General features: G+C 41.0%; 1 protein-coding gene and 1 long non-coding RNA gene across 3 annotated transcripts in view; one reads left to right on the top strand and one right to left on the bottom strand.

The window, feature by feature from the left end:
- Window positions 1-296: 296 nt before the first annotated feature.
- Window positions 297-11,772, bottom strand: LOC125400611 (uncharacterized). Its single transcript, XR_007232011.3, has 3 exons — window positions 11,603-11,772; window positions 7,316-7,461; window positions 297-766 (listed from the first exon to the last, which is right to left on the bottom strand). It is a non-coding gene; the product is annotated as an uncharacterized LOC125400611 (long non-coding RNA).
- A 248-nt stretch (window positions 11,773-12,020) lies between these two features.
- Neto2 (neuropilin and tolloid like 2) overlaps window positions 12,021-24,623 on the top strand; it is a 55,845-nt gene continuing 43,242 nt past the window's right edge. The window contains exon 1 of one of the 2 annotated variants that reach the window (XM_085682046.2): window positions 12,021-12,150. In XM_085682046.2, coding sequence (XP_085538172.1) covers window positions 12,117-12,150 — 34 coding nt within the window. In that variant the 5' untranslated portion in view covers window positions 12,021-12,116. The remainder of the gene's footprint in view (window positions 12,151-24,623) is intronic. The other variant, XM_085682045.2, reaches the window with a different exon arrangement.

The raw sequence follows: 24,623 nt of genomic DNA, 5'->3' as shown, positions 1-24,623 counted from the left end.
GCAAGTATAATGGCTGTGGATGAGGACCGCAGTGAAGTGACTTGCCTGTTACCTCCAGGAGTCAGGTCAACTCATACTTTTACAGAGATAATTAAGCTTAGTGCCTGGCCATTGGTAAAACATGAATTCTAAAACTCACTTGGAGTCAGGATCTATAAGGAATAGTGTTATAGATAAAATGTTAATGACAATTAAAATATATTTGGTGGCAGTAATATTTTTGCATTACCAAACACAACTTTGATATCATTTATTGGGTGTAGCAGGTTTAAAAAAAAAAATGTGAGACCAGGTAGTGGTGGCACATTCCTTTCATCCCTGCACTCCAGAGGCACAGACAGGTGGATCTCTAAATTCAAGGCCAGCCTGGTCTACAGAGTGAGTTCCAGGACAGCCAGGACTACACAGAGAAACTCTGTCTCAAAAAACAAAACAAAACAAAAGTGTCACTACACTGAGATTCCACAAAGATCCTTCTGTTAGTTTTACAAGTTCTGTTGGAGAAAGCAGACAACAACTGGACTCAGAGCCCACACCAACTTTGTGACTTCTAATTAGTCACTTCATGTCAAGCTTTGGGTTCTTCATCAAACAAGGATAGTGAGAAACACCTGCCGTGAAGACCTTTCTAGAGCCCAGGAATGGCAGTGTCCATACGGAAGGCACAGGGAACACGCAGCTTCTTTCCTTCCCCTGCCGACTCCAGGTACAATAGCCAGCCATCACGTCCTGGTGTTCTCTGCAGGGCTCTATTTCAGTGGTCCTCCTGAGGAATGACAAGTGATTAAGATTTACAGTCAGTCTGGAGAGATGGTTCAGTACTTAAGAACTCAAGCTGCTCTTCCAGTTCAGTTCCCAGCACCTACTGGAGGCCCATAACCATCTACAGTTCCAGTTACAGGGGCTCTTACACCCTCTTCTGACGGCCACAGGGATCAGGTATAAATGTGGCACATAAACATACAGTAACCAAAACACTCACACATAAATGATCTAAAAGAGGCCTAACAGTCACTCAGAAAATGCCGTAAACACACTGCCAAAGCTCTGTTGATTTGGACTCAACATCACATTTCCTGTCATTCTTACAAATACCTAAAAGTTACTTCAAAGGAAACTGAAAAGTTAAATTATGTCCCAGAGACCTGGGTGGTAATCCAGTCCTTGTAAATGACTTAAAGCCAGCCTGACTTTCCACTTCTTGCTTATTTCTTAAGCTAGTAAAATAATTACCAGGCAAAGAGATGCTTGTGGTCAACAACTGTGCCAAAGGAGACGAAAGGAAGCTGGGACAGCGTGGGAAAGGAGGTATGTCGCGCCCTGAGCAGAGCACTCCGAGAGGAGATAGTATCCCTCTCCTATGACCCTCAAGTCATCAGCTCAGAAACCTCTACCAAGAAAAAGGAGGGGGAGCAAGGAAACAATGTGAAACATGTAAATTGCAAAAGATAGCACAATAAAAACTGTACTTTTAAAAATGTTTTTTTAAAAGATAATTTATACCAATTAATTTAGAAGTGTATACAAAAATTGATTCTCAGGAAAATATCACCAAAATGGCTCCAAAAGAAAAATATGGAATTCTCTAGCTGATTCTGTGATGTTGTCCTGAGGCCTTCTCCCTGGAGTGACAGACGTATGGGAAAAGAGAAGTAGTACAAAGAATAGTGAAATGCACGAGACATGCGATTAGAAGAGGAAGATGAGCAAGAACAGGGCAAGTGGACTGAGGGCCGGCAGCTGGGGTGGCGCACACACACACACACACACACACACACAGATACCATAATGAAACCCAAGACTTTGCTACCTTGAAAATAAATTGTTAAGAACACAGAACTTATCATTTGCATGTCTGAAAGTGCCAACAGTGTTTTGCTCTCGGCCTCATCTGAAGAGAGCACATTTACCCAAGATTACTGGTCACTTCCTAATTGTTCTCAGGATGGGGCTCAGGAGGCTCAGCCCCTCCCTAAAGGGTTGCTGGCAGCAAGTGGTTGCTGGGGGAGGGGTGATATTTTCTTCAGGGTTTAGTCACTACTAACTTACAGTGCTTATATAAGTAACCCCTCACCATGCTGATATATACAACCCTAATTAAAAATTTGTTACCAAAAAAGGAAAAAAAAATGAAAATGGAAGGGCAGCTAACTGGGGAGAGGAAAGAGATCAGTCGAAGTGGGAGAAGAACAAGAGAGGGTTATAGGGCGTGAATGTGACCAGAGTACATTATATTCACATATAAAATGGTCAAATCCTGAATGTGCATAAACTAAATATGTACGGTAAAAACTGACAGATCTATAAGGAAAAATAGGTGACTGTACCATTTAAACCAACAACATTTCTCTATAGTTAATGATTAAAAACAATAAAAACATGAAAGCTGGGTAGCTGGGATGGCTCAAATGTAAAAGTGCTTAGCCTGGAAATGAGAGCTCAATCCCAGGAGCCCACCTAAAGGTATATGCAGAGAACTGACTCTACAAAGTTGTCCTCTCTTTCCATATGTGTGCTGTGGCAAGTGCACATATCAAAATCACATACCACATACACACAATAGTAATAGTTTTATTAGTTTAGAAATGACCTGAAAACAGTCAAACTAATTGGTACTTATATAATATTCTACCTAACAACAGGAATGTGATTAGAACAGATATCAATGAAGTATAAGAGTGAATCATTCTTTAAGAGTCAATAAATTGAAATGTATCATGGTCCAGCTAGTCAGGAAAAGGGATAATGGAGGTGAGTTAGCATAATAATGAAAGAAAGTGAAGACACCATGCTAGTCCTGCAGACAGTACAGGAGGATGAGGGAGGCCTGGGGACAAATCTATGCCCAGCCGTCCATCAGTAACTTTAAACAACACATTACTAAAGTCATCCAAGAGAAACCAATATTTTCTAATTATGATTTTCTTATAATTAAAGAAAATTTAGCAAAAGAAACTAAGGGGGAATGATCTAACTGGAAAACATTTAAGAATGAAGTACTATTTTATACATTCCTTTGGGAGAAATAGGAAAGGAAGGAATTCTTGAAAACTTATAAGAGGCAGTAAGTCTCAGTAAGAAAACCAGTACAGATATTATGAGGAAATAAAATGTCTGGTTATTATATGTCATCACACAGACATGCACACAAACAAAAAATTCAATAAATAGAAAACAGTATCCAGAAATAGATTAAAAGGTAGTTCATAACCAGGGCCTCATTCTAGAAATGCAAGACTGATTCGGTATTTGGAAAACCAAAGCAGCTGATTCATCATATTAACAAAAATTTAAAAATCCTTTCAGTGATGACAGTCATTCCTAATTGTTGTTATAAATCTAAAGAACTTCCTTAATAAAGACATGCATTTAAAAATCTACAGCTAAAACAATGTAAGAATGTTCTGTTCTCACTAAGATTACAGCTAGTATCCACTTATGAGTGCATACATACCATGTTCATCTTTCTGGGCCTGGGTTACCTCACTCAAGATGGTGTTTTCTAGATCCATCCATTTGCCTTCAAATTTCAAGATGTCTTTATCCATCCTACAGTTGAGGGGCATCTAGATTGTTTCCAGATTCTGGCTATTACAAATAATTCTGCTATGAACATAGTTGAGCAAATATCCTTATATGATTGAGCATCCTTTGGGTATATGCCCAAGAGTGGTATTGCTACTTGAGGTATGTTGATTCCCAATTTTCTGAGAAACCACCATACTGATTTCCAGAGTGGTTGTACAAGTTTGCATTCCCACCAGCAATGGAGGAGTGTTCCCCTTACTCTACATCCTCTCCAGAATAAGCTATCATTGATGTTTTTGATCTTAGCCATTTGACTAGTGTAAGATGGTATCTCAGAGTTGTTTTGATTTGTATTTCCCTGATGGCTTTTATGGGGCTAGCAAGAAACCTGACACTAGAGAATTCCCAGGAATCCACAAGGATGACCCTAGCTAAAACCCTAATAGAGGAGAGGGTGCCTGAACTGACCTCGCCTTATGGTCGGATTAATGAATTCTTAAATGTCACCATAGAACCTTCCAGCAACTGATGGAAACAGAGGCAGAGACTTGCAGCGGAGCACTGGGCTGAACTCCCCAAGTCCAGCTGAAGAGTAGGAGGAATGAGAATATGAGCAAAGAGGACAAGACCATGATGGGGACACCCACTGAAACAGTTTACCTGAGCTAATGGGAGCTCATCAACTCCAGCCGGTCAGGGAAGGAACAAGCATAGGACCAAACTAGACTTTCTGTAGATGACAGTTGTATGGCTGGGGCAGACTGAGGGGTCACTGGCAGTGGCACCCGGATATATCCCTACTGTTTGTACTATACTTTTTGGGAACCCATTCTCTTTGGATGGATACCTTGTTCAGCCCAGATTTAGTAGGGAGGGCCTTGGACCTTCCTCAAAGCAATGTGCCGTACCCTCTCTGAGGAGTAGATGGGGGTGGGAGGGGGAAGGTAGAGGGGATGGAAGGAGGGAAGGGAGTGGGAACAGGGGTTGATATGTAAAATGAAAAAAGATAGTTTGTTTTCCTTTTTAAATAAATAATATTAAGTCTCTGTGTGTTTATTTGAGAGCCATCAGTCCTGACGAAAAACTCCTCCTACATACAATGGGGCATGTTCTTAGTAATAGACATGAGAAGGTTCAGCCCACAGGGAGATTGTGCTAGCTCTGAACAAGTGGTTCAAATTGAGCAAGCCAGGGAAACTAGCCAGTACTCTGCATTCCTCCTTGGCCTCTGCATTCCTCCATGGTCTCTGTATCAGTTACTGCCCCCAGATTCCTTCCTTGAGTTCCTGCACTGATTTTCCCTGCAAGCTGTAGGAATAAGGGAACCTGGTCCTCCTCAAGTTGCTTTTGGTCATTGGTGTTTATCACAGTATCACAACAATAGAAACCCTAAGATGGCAGCCTACCAGCCTGGCCTTTAACTTTTCAATACTCCTGCGTCAGCCTCCCAAATGCAAAAGATTACAGGCATGGTTTAAAAAAATCAAGCACACACAAAAATATTATGCACCTTATCTCTGTAGAGTAATTTATAAAACTTTAGGGATGGACACCAAAAAAGTTCTTAAATAAATCTACACTCTAGTTATAAGAATCAAAATTATAGATAACCAAATCCTTCCCAACTGCACTCAATACTCTAAGTGGGGGCTGTAGCTACTATCATTATTATTGTTATTCCTGAAATTGATAAGTTGTTTCTTGTTTTGTTTTTCAAATCTGGACTCTATGTAGCCCGGAGATCTACCGCCTGCCTCCTAAGTACCACCGCTTAAAGGTATATACCACCATGCTGTGACCTGCTGTTTCTAAAATGTCTTCAGAAATACAAAAAGCCAGATATAACCAAGATAACTCTGAAAAAGAACAAGGACTTGTCCTGCAATATGTCAAATTATAGTGAATAATAAAATATGGAACTGCTGTTATAGGTCTAGAGACACTCAAAGGTTCACCATGACAATAACTAAATTTTAATAGGTACTGATGCCCCAGAGCCCTCTCGAGACACAGCAACATCAGCCAAAGGTTTATAAAGGCAAAACCCACAAGATTACATGTATTCTGTCTACATGTAGGCAGGCTCTAGTTTTAACATATATATCTTATAGCTGTTCTAGTCATCTTTAAAACAGAGGAAACAGCTTTAATTATAAAACAAAAATAACAGTCTTATGACCTACTATCTTTCTAAAACAACAAATTTTACAAGATTAATTGATTTAAACATAGTCCTCAACATTGGCGGGGCGGGGGGAGTGGGCTGCTAGGGTACAGCCTATACAAGTTAGGGGTTTACATGTTAGAGTCTGGTTTTTTTTTTTTTTAAATTTTGGCCTCTCAAGCATACTTTACCATCACATTGTGTTAACCATCACATTGTGTTAACCATCACATTAGTAAACAGACCAAGAAGAAAGTTTTAGCAGTAAATGTAGCTGAAACAAGTCACATGAAGGCTAAAGCTTAATAAGACTCCTAACTTTCAAGCATATTGGGAGTAAGTGTGACGTGTAGATGGATAAGCTTCTGGATCTTTGGGGGTTGGGGTTGCTGTGGTTGGGGTTTTTGGTTTGAATTGGTTTGGTTTTTGAAACAGTCTTGGAGTAGCCAGGCTGGTTTTGAACTCTTGATCTTTTGTAGATATTTCCAAGCTCGGATAATTATTTATAGCTTAATATAAGTAACTTCATGATCCTGGAGACTCTGGCTTCCAAGTCAAAACAGGCAGTAATTGCCCAGGAAGAGTGGGGGTTCTGGCAGAAGGAGTCAAAGCTGAGGGCCTGACTGAGCTACACAGCCAGGCAGCTAGCGCAAATTCAGCAGCAACCAAAACAAGAAAAGCACTGATCAGTAAGGCACTGTTTAACATCTGGAACGCACTAACATTAACAACCTCTGTCCGTCACAGCACTTTATAAAAAGGATGAAAACAAAAATTACGGTAATATTTTTCAGTGCATGCAACTGCTTAGGACTCAACATACAGAAATTAGACAAGAATAGTTTCTGAAGAAAAGTACATAACAATAGAAATCAAGCAAAAAGATTGACAGTCTCATTGCTGACAACATTCAAATGCTGGTGCGATGTGGAGCAATGAGCCTTAGGTTCTCAGAGGCTCTGTAAACAATGCGGGCTCTTACTTTCACTGAAGGTTTTCTGTAAATTCACACCTCTATTTTCCTCTACAGAGATAAACTCTAGGCACAGAACATGCTGCATTCCCCTGCCCTCTGCAGATCCCACACATGCTTCTGTCTACTGAGGTACAGTCTCAGCCCTAAAAATATCATAAAATTTTCTCAATGATCTCTTTTTAGATAATACATCTATAAATGGGATTCATCACAAATCCTAGGTTATATATTTTCTAGAACAAATAAAAATTTTGGCTAATTATAACTTTATATGCCTTACACACACACACACCATATATATATATATATATGTATGTATATATATAGAGGGTATATATTTATATATAGTGGGTTGTGTAAATCACTAGTGTATAGTTATTGTTTTATTATTAAATAATACATGTATTTCCACAAGTACAGATATTCCCAGTTCATCAAGTCTTTAAACTGAATTTCCAACAAACTGCTATTTCCTAATAAACACTTGGTGCTAGAGAGACAGCTCAGCAGCTAAGAGTATTTCCTGTTTCTTCAGAGGACCCAGGTTTGTTTTTAAACACCCATGTGGTGGCTCACAACTGTCCATAACTCATTCCAGAGAATTCTGGCCCCCAGGGGTACCAGGCACACGTGGTACATGTACTTACATGCACACAAAATACTCATCGCCATGAAAGTAAATGTATCCTTTTTTAAGTTATGCTTTAAGACTCAAACACAGTGCAGCAAACAGAGCTATCCTGGCACGCATGTGCCCCTGGGTTAGATCCTCACTACAGAAAGTGGCAGAGGCCTAGGGAGAAGAGAGAAAAAAAGAGAAAATGCTTAAAGTCAGGTATGGTGGGTGGTACATACCTATAATTCCAGCACTTAGGAGGGAGACTGAGCCAGAAAGAAGGCTGCAAATTTGAGGCTAGCCTGGGCTACACAGTGAGCACCATACACCATCCAAGGCTGCATAGCAAGACCCTGTCTCAAAAAAATTGTTTTCATTTTAATGCTATAGTTACAAAACCAAGAATGTGGTTCTGTGGTAGATAAAACACTTGCCTAGCATTCTCAGGGTCCCAGACTCAATTCCCAGGACTACAAAAGAAAGAAAGTGGAGGGAGGGGAGCAAAAAGCAGGGGAGAGGAGAAGCAAAGAGAAGAGTAAAAAAGAAAAATGGAAAAAAACATAGTTTCATATTACATAGATAAACAAGCATTTCTATCAGCTAACAATAGATTTAAACAAGAAGTAAACAGACATTTCAAAATGAGATTTTAGCTTTGAATTTTTCTTCGAAGATACCATTTATGTTAGCAATTTCATCCTAATAAATATAATGAGTCTTTGTCTTTCACAGTAAAGTGAAAGTAATTGGTGACCAGAAATCTTCCTGATAAATTGAAGTTTTCCTGATAAAGTAAAATTTTAAAAATTACTATCATAGAAGTCAATATTTCTTAAAACTGTCATAATTTTCAATTTTCTTAAACAAAAATTTGGAAACAAGTTTTGCTGATAGTTTACCTTAAGACATATTTTTGATTCCCTTGATGTTCTTTGGGGTTACTAACAGTTGGATTCATGCATTGTGATCTGAACTGAATGACATTAATCTGTAAATTAGCATGTTGCAAATTAGTATAGCCCTGACATCTTATGCAAGTTAGTGCAGCCCTAACACGTATGTGGTTACATTTGAAGACAGGGTCTCTAAAGAGATAATTAATATTAAGCAAGGTCATACTGTTGGTTTCTTTGCTAATCAACTGGGGTCCTTACAACAAGTGGAAGAGACCGGAGGAATGTGGAGTTAAAAGCACTTGTAGAGGGCATGTGGTGGCCTTCGAGGCGGGGAAGAGCCGGCAACAACAGGCAAGCTTGTTGGCACCTTTCTCCCTATCTTCCAGTCTCCTAGATGACCATGGCACAGGATACTGATTTACCCAAAACACTTTTTTAAAAAGTAACTTTGCCTTCTCCTTCCCTATACCTGCCCCCCCCACAGCTATATAATGCGCAGTCTTCACTCACTGAGATCCTATATAATTTTGGTTTTTCTCTCAATTTCATCATTATTGTAGCCATACTTGCACACTAATGTAAGGCGGTTTTATTATTCTTTAATAAAACAGATTTCCTGTGGATCAGAGTTTGGTAAGTTACAAATCCCTTTGTCCTCCTTAGCCGTGTTTCTGAATTAGTCAGTTTGGGCTGCTACAAGATGTTGTAGACTCAGTGGCTTAAATAGTGGCCTTTATTTTCTCACAGAGCTGGAGGCTGGAGTCCCACATCAAGGCACTAGCCAATTCAGCTTCTTACGAGGATTCTCTTTGCGGCTTGCAAATGACTATCTTGTCCTCGCGTGGCCTTTCCTTGGTGACGGTGTGATGAGAACAAGCTTTCTTTGCTCTTATAGTGACACTCGATTCATCAGTTCAGATCTCTGCCCTTACAGCCTCAATCAACCTTCAGTATTTATCGAGGCCCCCATCTCAAAACACAACCCACACTTCACAAGGGGTTTAACGTCCACTGTTTACGGAACATAAGCACTGTCTCTACGCATAGCAACGCACCTTTATAGTTAGAGTTCCCAAACTACCAAAAAGAAGCAACAAAACCCACTAAGTATACAAACGTTCTGATAAAATGCTGCAACTTCCATCTCAAACCTCCTACCTCAGTCTTCCAAGCGCTGGGATTACAAACATGTTTGATCGTGTCTATTAATTTTTTAATGATTTGTTTCATTAATAAGTCAATGACAAATGGCCCCCCTTTTCCCTTTTCTTTTCTTTAAAGACAGGGTCTATGTAGCCTTGGCCGGTCTGGAACTCACTATGCAGACCAGGCTGATCTCAAACTCATAGAAATTTACCTGCCTCTGCTGGGATTAAAGGTGTGTGCCACCATGCCCAGCACAGACAGCACTAATGAAATGTTTCTCTTACTTGGCAAGAGAAAACCAAATCTGAACTACAGGAATGATCCTGTGCAAATTGGCAGAGGCTGTATATGCCCAAAGGACTTGCCATGATACTACAAAAACAGGGTCCTTGGTCACCCCCAATCTGGCAAGTAATGTAGGAACGGAATGGGTGTTAATGAGTGATCTTCACAGAAAATAGTAATTCGGGTACTAAGAAGGCGAACTCTTTTCCTTTTGATTTAGCTTACATATGGCCACATGGAAGTCTCATCTGTGATCTGTGATTTATTACATTTCTTGAAATTTTTACCACAGTACATCTAAAAGACAGGTGCCTTAAGGTGGGTCACTAAATTAGCATTCACAACTGAAGACTTTCATGATTCTATCAACAGGATTCTATCAGTAAAGGCTACAAAGCTAAGTGAGTACGAGGCATTTACTTTTTTAATTACTGTGGTTTCCCTAATCTATCCCTTTTACCCCTCAACTTGGCCACCAGATTAATCTTCACAGAACTCCATGACTCCACTAATGAAAATGATTCCCCTGGCCTATAAATCCAAGTACAAACTGCTATATTTAACATTCAAGCAACCCTCCAAATCCTGAGGCGTTAGCCTCTAAGGGTTCAACCATTAATGGAGCAAACATCACTTTCTAAGTGTCTGCATTGGGCATGTGCAGTTTCATCTCTCCCTGACCAAGACAGAATAATTACTATTTACATATCATCTACACTGTGCTCAGTTTTATAATTAACCTAGAAATGACTGAAAGCCTAAGGGAGAATGTGTAGCCTACATAATCACTGTTTCCTCTGAAGGACTGGACATGTGCCGACTGAGGTAAGGGACAGGTGTCCTAAAATCAGTGTTTCCTGGATACTGAGAAACAACTGTGCCTCGATATTCAAAGTCTACCTTATCTTTAATTTTTAGTTCCAGAACCTTACACTTGACAATCTCTCCTACCTCTCTCACCTTCACTTGCCATCCAAAGCTTTTCCATTCTTTTTTCTCTTCCATAGTCATTCTCTGATGACATCACATCTCTGATGACTGTTTTTTTCAGTCAACAACTATGCATTATTGATCCAAAAACTCAAAAGGCTTCTCAATTTCTTTATTCACTGAGTTTCCCAGGACTCAGACTGAATTATTACTTATTGGCCCCATTTATCATTATTTTATTTGTGGGAAAGGTTCTGGAATGCCTTATTGGCTGATTCTTGGGTGCAATTTTAATTGAACTGCAGGTGATTAGCTTAGAAACCCAAATCACACATCTTTCATAACCACTGAAGCACACAGCAAAGGGCTAAACAACTTTATGTTAATTAATGTGAATTTGTTTTATTTATAAACTTGTGAATTAGTTACACTTTTGTGCCTTTCTTAGAGACAGTCAAGAAAAGAAAGAACCTGACACCCTTGGAATATTTTGTTCAGTGTCGGACATTCTAACTTAGCTATAATTTGAGGGACAAATATTTATGTGTCCGATCTATTACGGTAGGGCTTAATACTAGTTGTCTCCCCAACAGCATCACTGTTAAACATGCACAGAACTCATGCCACTAAATAGGTGAAGTGTGAAATGACGATGGTAGCATGCCTACATTCAAGTGATTGCTGTTTTAATGGGATGAAGGGAGTTCTGCGACCAAGGCAATTTCAAAACACAAACGCCAGGGGAAAACATGATAATGCCCAAACTATACAGTTATGAACAAGTGTGAATTTTTTTCCAATGGCACTCTGGAAAATACATCTGTATGGCCATGGTTAGGGAGTGGCCTTGAGGTGGCCCACCCTCTGGATTCAGTCTTGCCTCCCATCTTCACTTCAGCCAGAACAAAAAAAGTTTATTCCTCCAGCTGGTGTAGAGATTCCAGCCCACTGTGACGAAGACTAGAAGCGGACCGATGCCTGGCAGCCTGCTCACGGCTCCAAAACTGCTGTAGAAGTATCAGCAACTGCAACAACCCTTACTGCTGCTCCCCTGAACTCACCCGCGCACGTCCAGGGCCCCACCGAGTCGCCCCTCCACCGAGATCAGCAAGGCTGAGCAGCCCATTCTCAAAGCACCTGGGCTTGGGGGGTCCTCGGCGAGGGACCGGGAAGACAGCACCGGGCTGGAGGCCTCGAGGAGTCACCGGCAGGGAGGGGTCCGCCGCGCTCGAGGCCCGGTAGGCGAGGGGCGGGCGGGGCACGCGGGCGGGCGGGGCCGCGCGTGCGCAGTGGCCGCGCGGCAGGCACGCGGCGCTGCGCTCCCCGCTTAAATGAGCCGGGGCTCCCGGCGCGCGCCACTTCAAGGGAGCCCGCCACGGGAGCGGGCGCCGCCAGCTTTCCTCGGCGCGGCGGGAGGCGGCGGCCGTCGGGGAGCAGGCTCGGCGGGCTGAGGCGCTACGCCCGCTGCAGGGAGGCGGCGGCGTCCGGCGATGGGGACCGAGCGGAGGCATCGCGCCGGGCCGTGACCGCTGCGCCGCCGCCTCAGGCGCTCTCGGAGCGCCGACGCTGAGGACCATGGCCCTGGAGCAGCTCTGCGCGGTCCTCAAAGGTAAGCGCGGGCGCGGACGGCGCCCCCTGCGGGCCAGGCCGCGCTCCGCTCCGCCGCCGCCGCCGCCGCCTTCGCGCCCTTTGTCTGGCCCAGGCCGCCCGCCCGCCGCCGCTGCGAGCTAGCCCTAGGGGGAGCGGAGGCCGGGGGACGGCGGCGACTGCGCTCGCGTCCCGGACCATTCCACGCCGCGCTTCGCAAAGTGTGTGAGCGAAGGCCGGCGGTCCCCGGTCGGCACCGCAGAAAGTCATTCGGCACAGACCCCAAAAGCCCCGACTCGGACGCGCAGGAGAGGCTTCCGCGAAGCCCCGCGACGCCCGCCGGTCCCACCTGCTGCGGCCGGGAGGCTGCGACACCACTGCGGGCTCTGGCTGCGAGCGGCCGCCCTGCCCGCGACCCGCACCCCGCGCCGCCTTCCCGGGAGGGATCGCAGGGTCCTGCTGCCCAGTCTTGTGCGGAGGAGGAAGCCGGTCATCAGCGTCCGGCCGACCGCACAAAGCTCGGAAATCCACTTGGCGGCTGCCTCGTCGCCGAGGTGTTATGCCAGCTAAATATTTCTAGATCGTTTACATTGAAGGCAAAGTTTATTCCGGAACTCGTCCTGGATTGATCCTTTTATAAATCTCGGGGGGAAAGCACCACCATTCACTAACTGACTCCCTTTTCCCTTAATGATTTAATTGCAAATGGAATATCTGAATGCTTTGTTTTAAAATCTCTCTTCATATTGAGAGAGGCGTTAAGACAGTGATAATATGGGCATGTATAGTTTTAGCACTGAATCTGAATATTTGCACAATTACAAATATTGGTGTTTCTCATGTCCGTGTTATCACCATATTTTCAAATTTTGTTTTTATTAGAAAGTTCAATAGAACTTTTCATCGTTCTTGAACTAATGACGTTTTAGAAAAACTTCATAACTGGACAAATATTCATAAATTCGTAATTGACGTTACAACCATTGAATTTAAATATTTGCCTGACAAGCTATATGTATCAATACTTGTATGTTCAAATTGTGCCAAGATAACCAATAACCTTCTAGCCAGTAAATATTTCGGTTATTCCATAAATTCTTAGTGATTCCATTAGTACATGAAAACAAATCCAAAATTCTGTCGTTACTTATAACTCCTGATTGATGCAGTCATTCCCTTGGAAATGGATATTTTGTTTCAGTGTTTGATAATAAACGAACCACATGCACAGCTGGATTTCTGCTGCTTTAGGGGAATTTTCTTCATTCTAATTGTGAACCCACCATGTTAGTGTTGCAACATCATGATGACAAGTCCATTTGAGTAGCCTTCCGCGAGAAATCACTTGGATCTCATACACAGCTTTACCTGCAAAACTGGACGAAACTGAACTGGATTGGGCAATCTCCATGGGTACTCAAGGAATTGCAGCGTTCCTGCCTGTCTCTTTTCTGTGGGTACACACTGCCCTCTCTGGCCAACGCGGATTGTTGCGCCTATCCGGAAAAGATTCCTTCCGTGATGGCTGAGCTCCAGTGAAAACAGTGTAGTATCTGGCTTTTATTATTTTTTTTCAAATATTATTCAACCGGAACTATTTTTACATGGCAGAAGTATTTTTACAGCTCGAGATAATTGTGCTGTTGTGGGCTTACTAGAGAGAGAGTGCAAGCTATTTTTAGTTCTTCTATACTATGCTTTGTAAGCATTAGAATTTGGTTTGGAAAGACTAAAAGAAAATATGTTAACAAAATTTGAACCTGAGAAGGTAATCTGGAGGCTGAAAGAAAAAGGGAGGGCTTGGGCTTTACTGCACACATTGAATCATTTGCTTTTTAAATCAAATGCATGTATTTCCTATATAAATAATACTAAAAATATACTTTAAGACAACTACTCTTTTCCAGTGCTACTATCTCCTTGTGTACCAAGGCGTGAACAAGCGTCCCTTAAGTGTCCTAGAAGTGAATTTTATCCTCAACAAAAGGTTCTTCTCTGAAGTAGTTATTTAACACTTGTATAATTAGAGATGCTACAAGATCAAATCCTTGTTTTGGAATATAATGGTCAGTTTCCAGTTAAATATCAGAAACAAGTGTAAAGTTATGAGTAGAAAGTGATTTATTAAATTACAGTAATTTATTTGTGTGTGTGCACACGAGTGTGTGCGGACATATATGACAACATGCATGTGGAAGTCAGAACCTGTGAGAGGTTGCTCTCGGGGATTGAACTCAGATTGTCAAGCTTGGCAGCAGGTGCTTTTCCAAACAGGCATCTTGCCAGCCACTAATTTTACTTTTTATAGATGCCACTACTCTTTTTCTATTTTGCAGCAGTTAGGACAAAAGAATTAATTGGCTATTTGAGCCTTCCCAATGTTAGTGAAAGTGAATACTTTACTTGTGTTATTAACTCCTTCAGGTATTATTGAATTTGAGTCAACCTTCTGTCTACAGTAGCTAGGCATTACAATCCTATGAAAATCGTCCTTTGAGATTATGAGCTAATTGTTTCTTCTCAAATACTATGCATTTGCTTCAGCAAAATCCTGTTAGAGCTATTGATATTCAAAGCTATATAATCCGAAGTTAAGTTTATGACATAATGGAGCTTAAGGACTCCTTGACCACATGTATTTAAAGGCCTGTCGGAACTGAATATTGCCTTCTGTTCTTTCATCTTAACCCTCGTCCAGGAAAGGTTCAGGGGTACTATTCCTTTAACAGCAAAGCCTCTTTTTAATACAGCCTTTTTAAAATGTGACCACTACCTACGCACACACACGCACACAGCTTGGAATAAATTGCTTAATTATCAATTGAAATTCCTTATTAAACAATGGCTTTATTATAATAAATGTTGAACTAGAAGCCAATTTACATTTTTAAACCACAGTGTTCCTTAAGGGAGGAGAATGTGGGCATTACAAAGCAAGTTTAAATCAAAGCCGCTTTCAGTCCTTCGGGAATACAATAAGAAAATGATAGACTCCGAATTTCATACCCAATTTTCAAACAATATTTCAAATTTTAGAGGCTCTACCTGTTTAGCATAATCTATCATCTTTCTATGTATTCTTCAGAATAATTATTGATATTTTAAATGAGCTTCTGGACTACTTTAAGGTTAAGATTGAGTTAAAAAGGAGACTCTTAAGAGGTGATTTAACCAGGATTCCTAAACTTTCCTTAATGGCAGGAGCTCTTCAGAGGCACTTAACAACAAAACCCAGAGCAGCAATTAAGAGGAGCATTGCTGTGGTTGTGGTACGGAGCCACCCACCTTCCAGCATGTTAGTGTGCTTACAAAATGACATAGTACCATATGCTAATCAGAACGTTTAATTGTGTCCTGGTTAAGGTTGGTTGAATAGAGTAATATATTGTATATAGAGAGTAATATATGCATAGAGTAATATATTAGGAATTACAACACTAGAAGATAGCAGTTATTCTTTCAGGTCTGGCTTGATCACATGAAAGTTTGATGACAGTTGCTATGGATGTGGAAAGTTGACCCCTTTAATCCAGGTGTGGCAGACAAACCTGCCCGCAGAGCACTCACTAACCACATTGTGTCCATTCTGCAGGAAGGAGAAAGCACTTCTGTGGCAGTCACTTTCTTAGAAATGTGCCTGGCAGGGGGATCAGCATCTGTAGGCTGCAGTGATGTAATGTTCACGAGCCATCTCCATCATTCACCAGTAATAGAGGAGATTTAAGTTTGGGTATTTTTTGTGCTTTGGAATGCAGTTGGTCAAAAAGAAGAAAGCCATCATTCTGTCATCTTGTGTCAGATTTAACAAAACTTATATTTACTGTTTAGATGCTTACCACAGGGGATACCTGGAAAGAGACGTGTTTAATTGCTAGCAAAGATAAGTTGAGCCAAGTTGATAAGCAAGTTTAGTGTCTGGTATCTGAATTTAAAAAAAAAAAAGTCTGTTCTTTCCATATCCTCCCTGATCCTGATTTATGATCAGATAAAAAGCTAGGCTGTATATGTGCTACTTTTTAAGTGAGATGTGAGTTTGCCAGTAAGTGCAGCTTTCTCAGTGCTGTGTGCAGTCAGATCCCTGCTTAGTCACTTCATGCCTTCCTCTAATCTGTAGGAGTGCTATTACCTGCCAGGTCAGTCTCAGCAGTGAAGATGTGTCAGTGAAGCAGACAAACATAGCTCTTTAGTAAGAAGAAACTAAATAAGCACACATACACATATGACAAATATTGGATATGTAATAGAGACAGTAGAAAAAGATGATAAAGAAAACAGATTAGAGACGCTTCACAAAATCAGAAAGAATGAAGGAATTGGCCATGCAGCGATTAATTCTAGACACATAACATGGGTTAGTCCCTAAGATAAGAACTACTTGGCATTGAAGTAATGGGAGGAGGTCTGTGGACCTACAGAGAGCAGTCGGAAGAAATGCTAAGGTTCCACATCCCACTGTACCTCAAATGAGTATGGCTGGTAGATTTATTTTACATGTAATGGGCATCTTTTGGAAGATTTAGTGAAAGGCTATGATGTGATCTAAATTATACTTTGAAAAGATAACTGGTTGCTGTACACATATTGATCCACAGAAGTCTGTAGCACAACTTTTGATTTTCACCAAATAGCCATTACTCTTTTTTATTAATTCTCTGAGTTTTAGTTAAAAAATACGGGTACTCCCAATAAAAATTGTTCCCAGACTCTCGTGAGGTTAGGAATGGTTGTGTCATTTTGTCCTATATAAATATAAAATGATATATACATCTTAAGGAAACTGTTACTTTTTATTTATAATAAACTTTTTGTTTTAAAATAATTTTAGATTCTGGGCAAGTTTTGTTTTAGTTTGTGTTTGTTTTAAGGGGAGGGGAAAAGCCTATGCCATGTCTTCCTTCATGTAGAGTATGATACAGTCATGGTAAATATGGAAAGTTGTAATGGCTGGCAACCTAATATCCACCACATTGAGTTTTAAGATGACTTTGGGAACAGAAAGCCTAACTGAATAATAAGACAGAGCGGTCTTGGCTCTCTGATAACAATCTGCACTTTGCTTTGACTGCTTACCTCTAATTTGCTTGTCATATATCAGAAGCTTGATAGTATCCTGTTTAAACTGCTACATAGTCCAGTCCTGATGCCAACATACGAATGCACAAATTGAAAGATACAAAGTCAGATTGGTAGAGAACTAGTAAATAGTCCTAAAATGAAAATGAGGATTCTTTCAAGTAAAGTTAATCTGGAAGAAGTTCTTAGAAGGAGGAGGTTTTAGACCTTGTAGAGGTGGTTTTCTAGATGAAAAAAAAAGATGCCTAACAAGTATGGAAAGCGAGAAACACTTAAGAAAACAGCAAAGCAATTCTCCTGATCAACATCACAAGAACCAGGCAATCTACCTCCTGCTCCATCTGTTGTTGGCCCAAACTTGTCTCTTTCAGTATCAAAGAAGAGAAAAGACCCTTTCTCTTTCTTTCCTATTGCAGTGACCTCACAGTATGTATGGTCCCGGGTCCAGCAGCACCAGCATCAGAAAAATGCACAGATGCTTGAATCCTGTTCTAGACCTCTAGACAGCTGAGAGTAAACCCCATTCACCCACCACTCTCTCATCCAATAACCCTGGAGGTGACTGGTACACACTGAACTTTGAAAAATAATCTGTAATTCCTTTCTCAAACCTGAAATAGAATTACAAGGTCAGGCCTGCACATTTTTTTGTATATATTTTTTGTTCTTTTTATTGAGCTATATATTTTTCTCTGTTCCTCTTCTTTCCCCCTTCCTTCCCTCACCCTCCCCTTCTATGCTCTCCCATGATCCCCACGCTCCCAATTTACTCAGGAGATCTTGTCTTTTTCTACTTCCCATGTAGATTAGATCCATATATGTCTCTTCTAGGGTCCTCTTCGTTGTCTAGGTTCTTTGGAATTGTGAATTGTAGGCTGGTTTTCCTTTGCTTTGCTTTGTTTGTTTGTTTGTTTTTGTTTTTTGAGACAGGGTTTCTCTGTAGCTTTGGAGCCTGTCCTGGAACCAGCTCTTGTAGACCCAGCTGGCATAGAACTCACAGATTGCCTGCCTCTGCCTCCTGAGTGCTGGGATTAAAGGTGTGCGCCAACCCCACCTTGCTCTTTGCTTTATTTCTAAAAGCCACTTATGAGTGAATATATATTACATTCGTCTTCCTGGTTCTGGGTTACTTCACTCAATGTGATGTTTTCTAGGTCCATCCATTTGCCTGCAAATTTCAAGATGCCATTATTTTTTTCCACTGTGTAGTACTCCATTGTACAAATGTACCACATCTTTATCCATTTTTGGTCAAGGGGCATTTAGGTTGTTTCCAGGTTCTGACGATGACAAAGAATGCTACCATGAATATAGCTGAACTCATGTCATTGTGGTATGATTGAGCATCCTTTGGATATATACCCAAAATTGGTATTGCTGGGTCTTGAGGAAGGTTGTTTCCTAATTTTCTGAGAAATTGTCATACTGATTTCCAAAGCGATTTTACCAGTTTGCACTCCCACCAGCAATGGAGGACTGTTCCAGACCTGCCCACTTTTTAAACCGTAGTACATTACCAGATGTAACATCCAAAAAGTTGTGCCACTTTTCAATTCAGTGGCAAAATGTGAATATACCCTTTCTAATAGCCTTAGCAACACTTGGGTGAACTTACTAAAAAGCTAATTATTCTAAAAGAATCCCAATTATTCTAGTTAGTAGGCTAACTGAACTGAAATTAAAGTAGGCCTGGTAGCCATCTGTTGGCATGTATAGGATGCTCATTTTTATTCTGTTCTTAGAGAAACCACAAACTAAATTTTTTGGTCCTCGCCTGGGTATATTCCTATTTCAACTGTCAAGATAAGTAACTCTAGGACTGGAGAAATGGCTCAGTGGTTGAAAGCACTTGTTCTTACAGAGGACTTGGGTTCATTTCCCAGCACTCATATGATAGCTCACAAACATCCATTTCCAGGGTATCTGATGAGGACACCAAGCACACATGAGTACACATACATGCATGAAAGCAAAACACACATAAAATAAATAATTTTCAAAAAAGATAAATAACCCCTAAAGTAAGTCTCATTTTTGCTTAACGGGACTAGCCAGAGTGAAAACAAGTTTAAATATCAGCCAGTTAAGCCTAGCACTTTCTCTGTGCCACCATTTATATAGTCTCGTTTATATAGGACTAGAGCCAAAGCTTTGTCTTTATCAGCCAGCTCTTTGTTCTTTTAAATCTCATTTGGATTTTGAACCAAAGGCTGTTATTTACTCAGTTTGCAAAATACTGAAATACAGCCTCCTTATAGGCTTAAGGTCTGTCTTAACAAATTTGTGTTGACATTCAGTGGTATGAGAATTGAGATCCAAAGGGCTCTTGCAGTTTTTTGTGCAGTATTCTGAACCACCACGTATGCAAGAACAAAAGGCACTTGAGTTCAAGTCTCTGTGGCTGTACCAGGCACACTGGGTAAGTCCCTTTTGTTTTGTACATCCTCTGATTCATGTAGAGGTCTTGAGTTGCACGCAGAGACTTCTTCATTAGGTACACACAAAAGGGATAAACCAGGGTTTAAGCTCTCTTCTGCCTCTCCAGGTTTTTTCATGACTAACAGTCATACCCAAAAGAGTGATTGCTTAGGTCTCTGGACATAGATCACCCACAGTGAACTAAAACTCGTCTATTAGCATGCCTTATTAAAACAGATAAAATGCTAAAGTCAACCCCTTGATTCCCGGCACTCAGGAGGCAGAAGCAGGCTGATCTCTGTGAGTTTGAGGCCAGCCTGGTCTCAGAGTGAGTTCCAGAACAGTGAAGGCTATGCGAAGAAACCCTGTCTCCAAACAAAACAGGAAATAAAAATAAAAAACACTAAACTTGGCCAAAGCGTTGGGAAGCATTTTAAAGCTGGTGTTTTAAAGCTTATTAACAAGTGTAAGATCCCACAGTCTCTTGTCACAGAACTTTAAACCAAAACTCAGCAAGTTTAATGAAGAAACAAACACTTACCAACAAAGATAAAACTCTACATTTTGCCAGCCACCTACTCTCTACATCCCACCCCCCTTCAAGCATCTCCCATTCTCCAGGCTTCCCTTTAATTTCTTCCCCTAATTTCCCTACTCCTTTCTCCAGTCATTGAGAGTTTTTTTTTAATTGCACCCTTTAAAATCTAAATAACTAGAAGTAGAAATATATTGCTGACACTCTTTATACTAACTGGAATATTCAGCTATTCTAAGAAATTTTCTAGTCCTACAAACTGATGTTTCTAAATTCCAAATTAATTTTATCACTTAATGTTTATAGGAAATGGACAGGCTCAGGAATGGAAGCTAGTTGCCTAATGACAAAGTCACTTAAAGATTTTTAAGCTAGCTGAGTCCCTGAGATTTGATAATTCAGAAACACACAGAGAGAGAGAGAGAGAGAGAGAGAGAGAGAGAGAGAGAGAGAGAGAGAGAAAACACAACTAAAAGTCATTCTTAGTATAAGACCTTCTCAAAAAGCTAACCCTGTACCCTTGTACCCTTAATCACTTTAATATAGTATAATGCACTTTTTGTCAAAACTTAGAAGTTACAGAATTGTGATGAGACTTGATCTTTGGCTAGATTCAGAACCCTTCAACGACCTGATTTGAACAAGCAACACCCCCCATGAAACATCCTCTTTTAGCCAACCAAAACTTTTAAAAAGGACAAGAAGCATAAAATCACTGAAGCCTTTTCCAGGAGAAGCAAATCAAATTAAGGACTCTACAGTTAAAACTACCTCCACATCTCAGTCAAAAGACCTGGTTTTGCTTTTCTATTTGGGTTGGTAAGCTGACTGTTTTACAAGCAATTGCTTCAAATACAAACAGTTAAACCCTGATAAAGCTACTTCACTCCAAATCTTCAAGCAAAACTAGAGATCGTCTATGGTCATTTTTCTTATTTAGAACAACTAACTAGGCAAATTAAATATTAAAATTGAAGATGAACTAGTGCTGTGGATGTAAACCCAGGGACTGATGGGATGTCTGAGTGAGTACTATGCTTGGGATAGTACTTGCAATATGAGGCACAGTGGATTATAGCTATAATCTTTGCACTGACACGGCAGACAGTAGAGTCCTGGGACTTGCTGGCCAGACAATCTAATCAAATTGATCAGCTCCAGATTCATTGAGAAACCTGTCTGCAAAAAGTAAGGTAAATAACTTATCTGCTCATAAGTGGCTCCTCTAAAGGAAATGTTCCCTCCCTCAGCACCCAGTCCCTCAGTAAGAGGTGGGACCTCGTGAACCCTTTCCCATGCACTGTGAAGTAGTGATGGGCCCAGTCTTGTGCAGGTCGCCACAGCTGTGGTGAGTTTCACAGGACTCTTTCCTGACCTCAGCCTCTTCTATTCTCTGCACCTACTTTTCCATGATGTTCCCTAAGCCTTGGAGGGGATGATGTAGATGCCCTGTTTAGACGCAAACATCCCACAGTTGCTTATTTTCCAGTTTGACCAGTCGTGAACCACTGCGTTAATGTGTTGCTGTATTCACGACCATTTGCTTCAAAACGAAGCTTCTCTGGTAAAGGGTGATGTAGTATGACGGGCCAGCTTGTTGGGGTATCTGTTCCCGCCCGGTACCCCACAGCCGGCATGTCCAAGAGAAAATCAATCACACAGAGAACTCTATAAGTTATAAAGCTGATTGACCCATTAGGTCAGGCTACTTATTAGTTCTTATGACTTTTACCCCATTATCCTTATCTATGTTAGCCATATGGCTTGGTACCTTTTTCAGCTGGGCAGGTTACATGTTGCTTCTCTGGTGGTCTGCGCAGGAATGGCGACAGAGGGAGCTTCTGCTTCCAGAATACTCCCAGTCTCTTTACTCCACCCCTACTTCCTGTCTGGCTTTCCCGCCTATACTGCCTACCTGGCCAATCAGCGTTTTATTAAAACATGATTGACAGAATACAGACAATTCTCCCACACCAGGGTGAGAGCAGCACTAAGCTATGAGTGTAAATATCAGTATTTAGAAGGTATTTTAACACAGTAACCCCTACTCATGCTTTTACAAACAGGGCTAATTAACCTCAATGGGTCAAAAAATAGAAGATATTATAGTAAGAGGAGGTTTGTTGGGAGAACCAAGGTTTCAGCAATAAAGTACATGCAAGTGTGTGAGAGAGTAATGGGAGGGGTGAAAATGACCCAAAATTCAATTTAGGCATATGTGACATTGTCAAAGAATTATACACATGCACACGCACATGCATGCATGTGTGTGGGGGTGTTGTAGTATTAGCAGTCATTGAGGAAGACACCTGACATCAGCCTCTCTAGCTTACACATGCACATAAACACAAATAAAATAAAGTGTTCTACACACAAAAAAAATCCCTTATGGCACTATTAAGAGATAATTAAACCATAAAGGTGTTAACTTTATCAATGACTTGATTGTTTGCTGTAATTATTCTCAATGGGCTGTTGAGAAAATAGCTGTGGAGGAAGGAGGCCACTGGGGTTTGCCTTTGAGGGATATATCTTGTCTTGGCCTCTTCTTCTGCACTATCTGCTTCCTGACTGCTGTGAGGTGAGCAGTTCTACTCTACCACACTCTTTCTACCTTTATATGCACTCTCAGTCCAGAAGCGATGGAGCAGTCTTCCTGTGGACTAAGTCACTGAAACAGATATAATGAGCCAGAATAAATCTTACTTTGTTTCTCAGGTGTTTGTCATGGTCACAAAAAGCCTGACTAGAGCAGCTAATCAGATCACTGTTCACCGTGGTGTTTTAGTTACTGCTCTACTTCTGTGAAAAGACACAATGATCAAGGCAACTTACATAAGGAAGCTTTAATCTGGGACCTCCTTAACACTTTCAGAGTTAGCTTGTGATCATCATGGTAGGGAGTGTGGCAGTAGGCATGGTGCTAGAGCAGTACATTCTGATCTACAAGCTCCAGGCAAGGGAGAGAGTAAGACTGAACCTGGTGTGGGTTTAATCCTCACGGCCCACCTCCAGTGACATAATTCCACCAACAAAGGCCACACTTCCTAAACAGGACCACAAACTGGGAATGGAACATTCAGATATATGAGCCTGTGAGGGCCGTTTTCCTTCAAATACAACACAGTGGATATTCTGTTCCTTATTAACCTTGACACCCTCTTGTCTTCCCCAGAGTTCCAAGTTCCTTCAGATGGTTGAGATTGTTACCCAATCTGTGACAGTTTCCAAATCTCAACCTTTTCTTTCTAATAATGCTCTCTCCTGAAAAGTCACTATGCTGCTTACTGACTACTACAACCCCTCCCCTGTGTACCTTTTAGGGAGAAAATCAAGTTCTTCCTTCCCAAAAGGAGAAACATATAATTAATCCCACCAGAAAACCATGTCCTAATACTGCCACACCTGCCTACATTCCAGTAAATTGACCAAGAACCTTTGGACTCATTCCAGTACTAATGTTGATCGTATCCATTCATTATCTCCAGTTAAAATCCAGGTGAATCCTAACAAATTTCTCCCCACTGTTAAACAATAGTCATTAAGTTTGTTGGTGGCATACAACTCATAGTAGATGATTTTACACATAAGAAATGTGTTCCCTCTACTTACTCTTATGGTATTTTTTATCTTACCTGTCCACTAGCCTAATAGAAAAGGATGGAGATTCCTTCAAGATTTAATAGCTGTTAACAAAATCGTTATTCCTTAACAGCCAGTGATTATTGTCCTTCATACTTTTTTTGTTCAGTGTTTCCGCTGAGCAGCCATTGGCTTCTGTGGTGGTTTTTTCAGTACATCCAGTAAATAGCCAGTACCTTTCTACTTTAGCACAAAAGGATCAGCAGTCTACCTGGGAAGATATGATGAAAACCACACTTAATTCTTTTTGATAATTCAGGATGTCTCAGCTAAAATATCTTTCTAATATGGTTCAATTTTTCTTCAGTATAAGAATAATCTATTTTTATATGCCTCATCCCAAGAAGCCTGTACTGAAAGCCTCCACTTCTCTCATAGCCTATCCCCTAGAAGGTATAAGGACTCCAATTCTGTCAAACCCCTATCAGATTTGGGAGTTAGCTCTTGATGCATAAAAATCTGAATCTTATCCTTACTGCCCTCAAAACATTTAGTTTCTCTTCTTCCCTGCCCTGAAAGACAACTCTGGGGATTTTTAGAACTTACTACTTTTTGCCAGAACTGGCTACTAAACTTTTCTTTGGTGCTCTAATCTCTTTACAATTTACTGAAAAATTCCTGTCCTTACCATATTTAGTGGTTCTACAATGGAAAACGGTTCTTCGAGGATATGAGGAAGCAACTGACATTCGCTTCCGCTCTGAGACACCCAGTTACATTCTCTCTTTCCACATATTTATGTATGGGAAAGGAAGGCACTAAGAATCCTACCTCAGTTCTAGGAAGGTCAAACAGACCATTGGATCAGTACAGACAACAGCTGGATC

This window comes from Myodes glareolus, chromosome 22 (assembly GCF_982192425.1).
Source record: "Myodes glareolus chromosome 22, mMyoGla1.1, whole genome shotgun sequence".
Taxonomy (NCBI): domain Eukaryota; kingdom Metazoa; phylum Chordata; class Mammalia; order Rodentia; family Cricetidae; genus Myodes; species Myodes glareolus.
The sequence above is the reverse complement of the archived record's forward strand: the minus strand, read 5'-3'. Positions and strand labels throughout refer to the sequence as shown.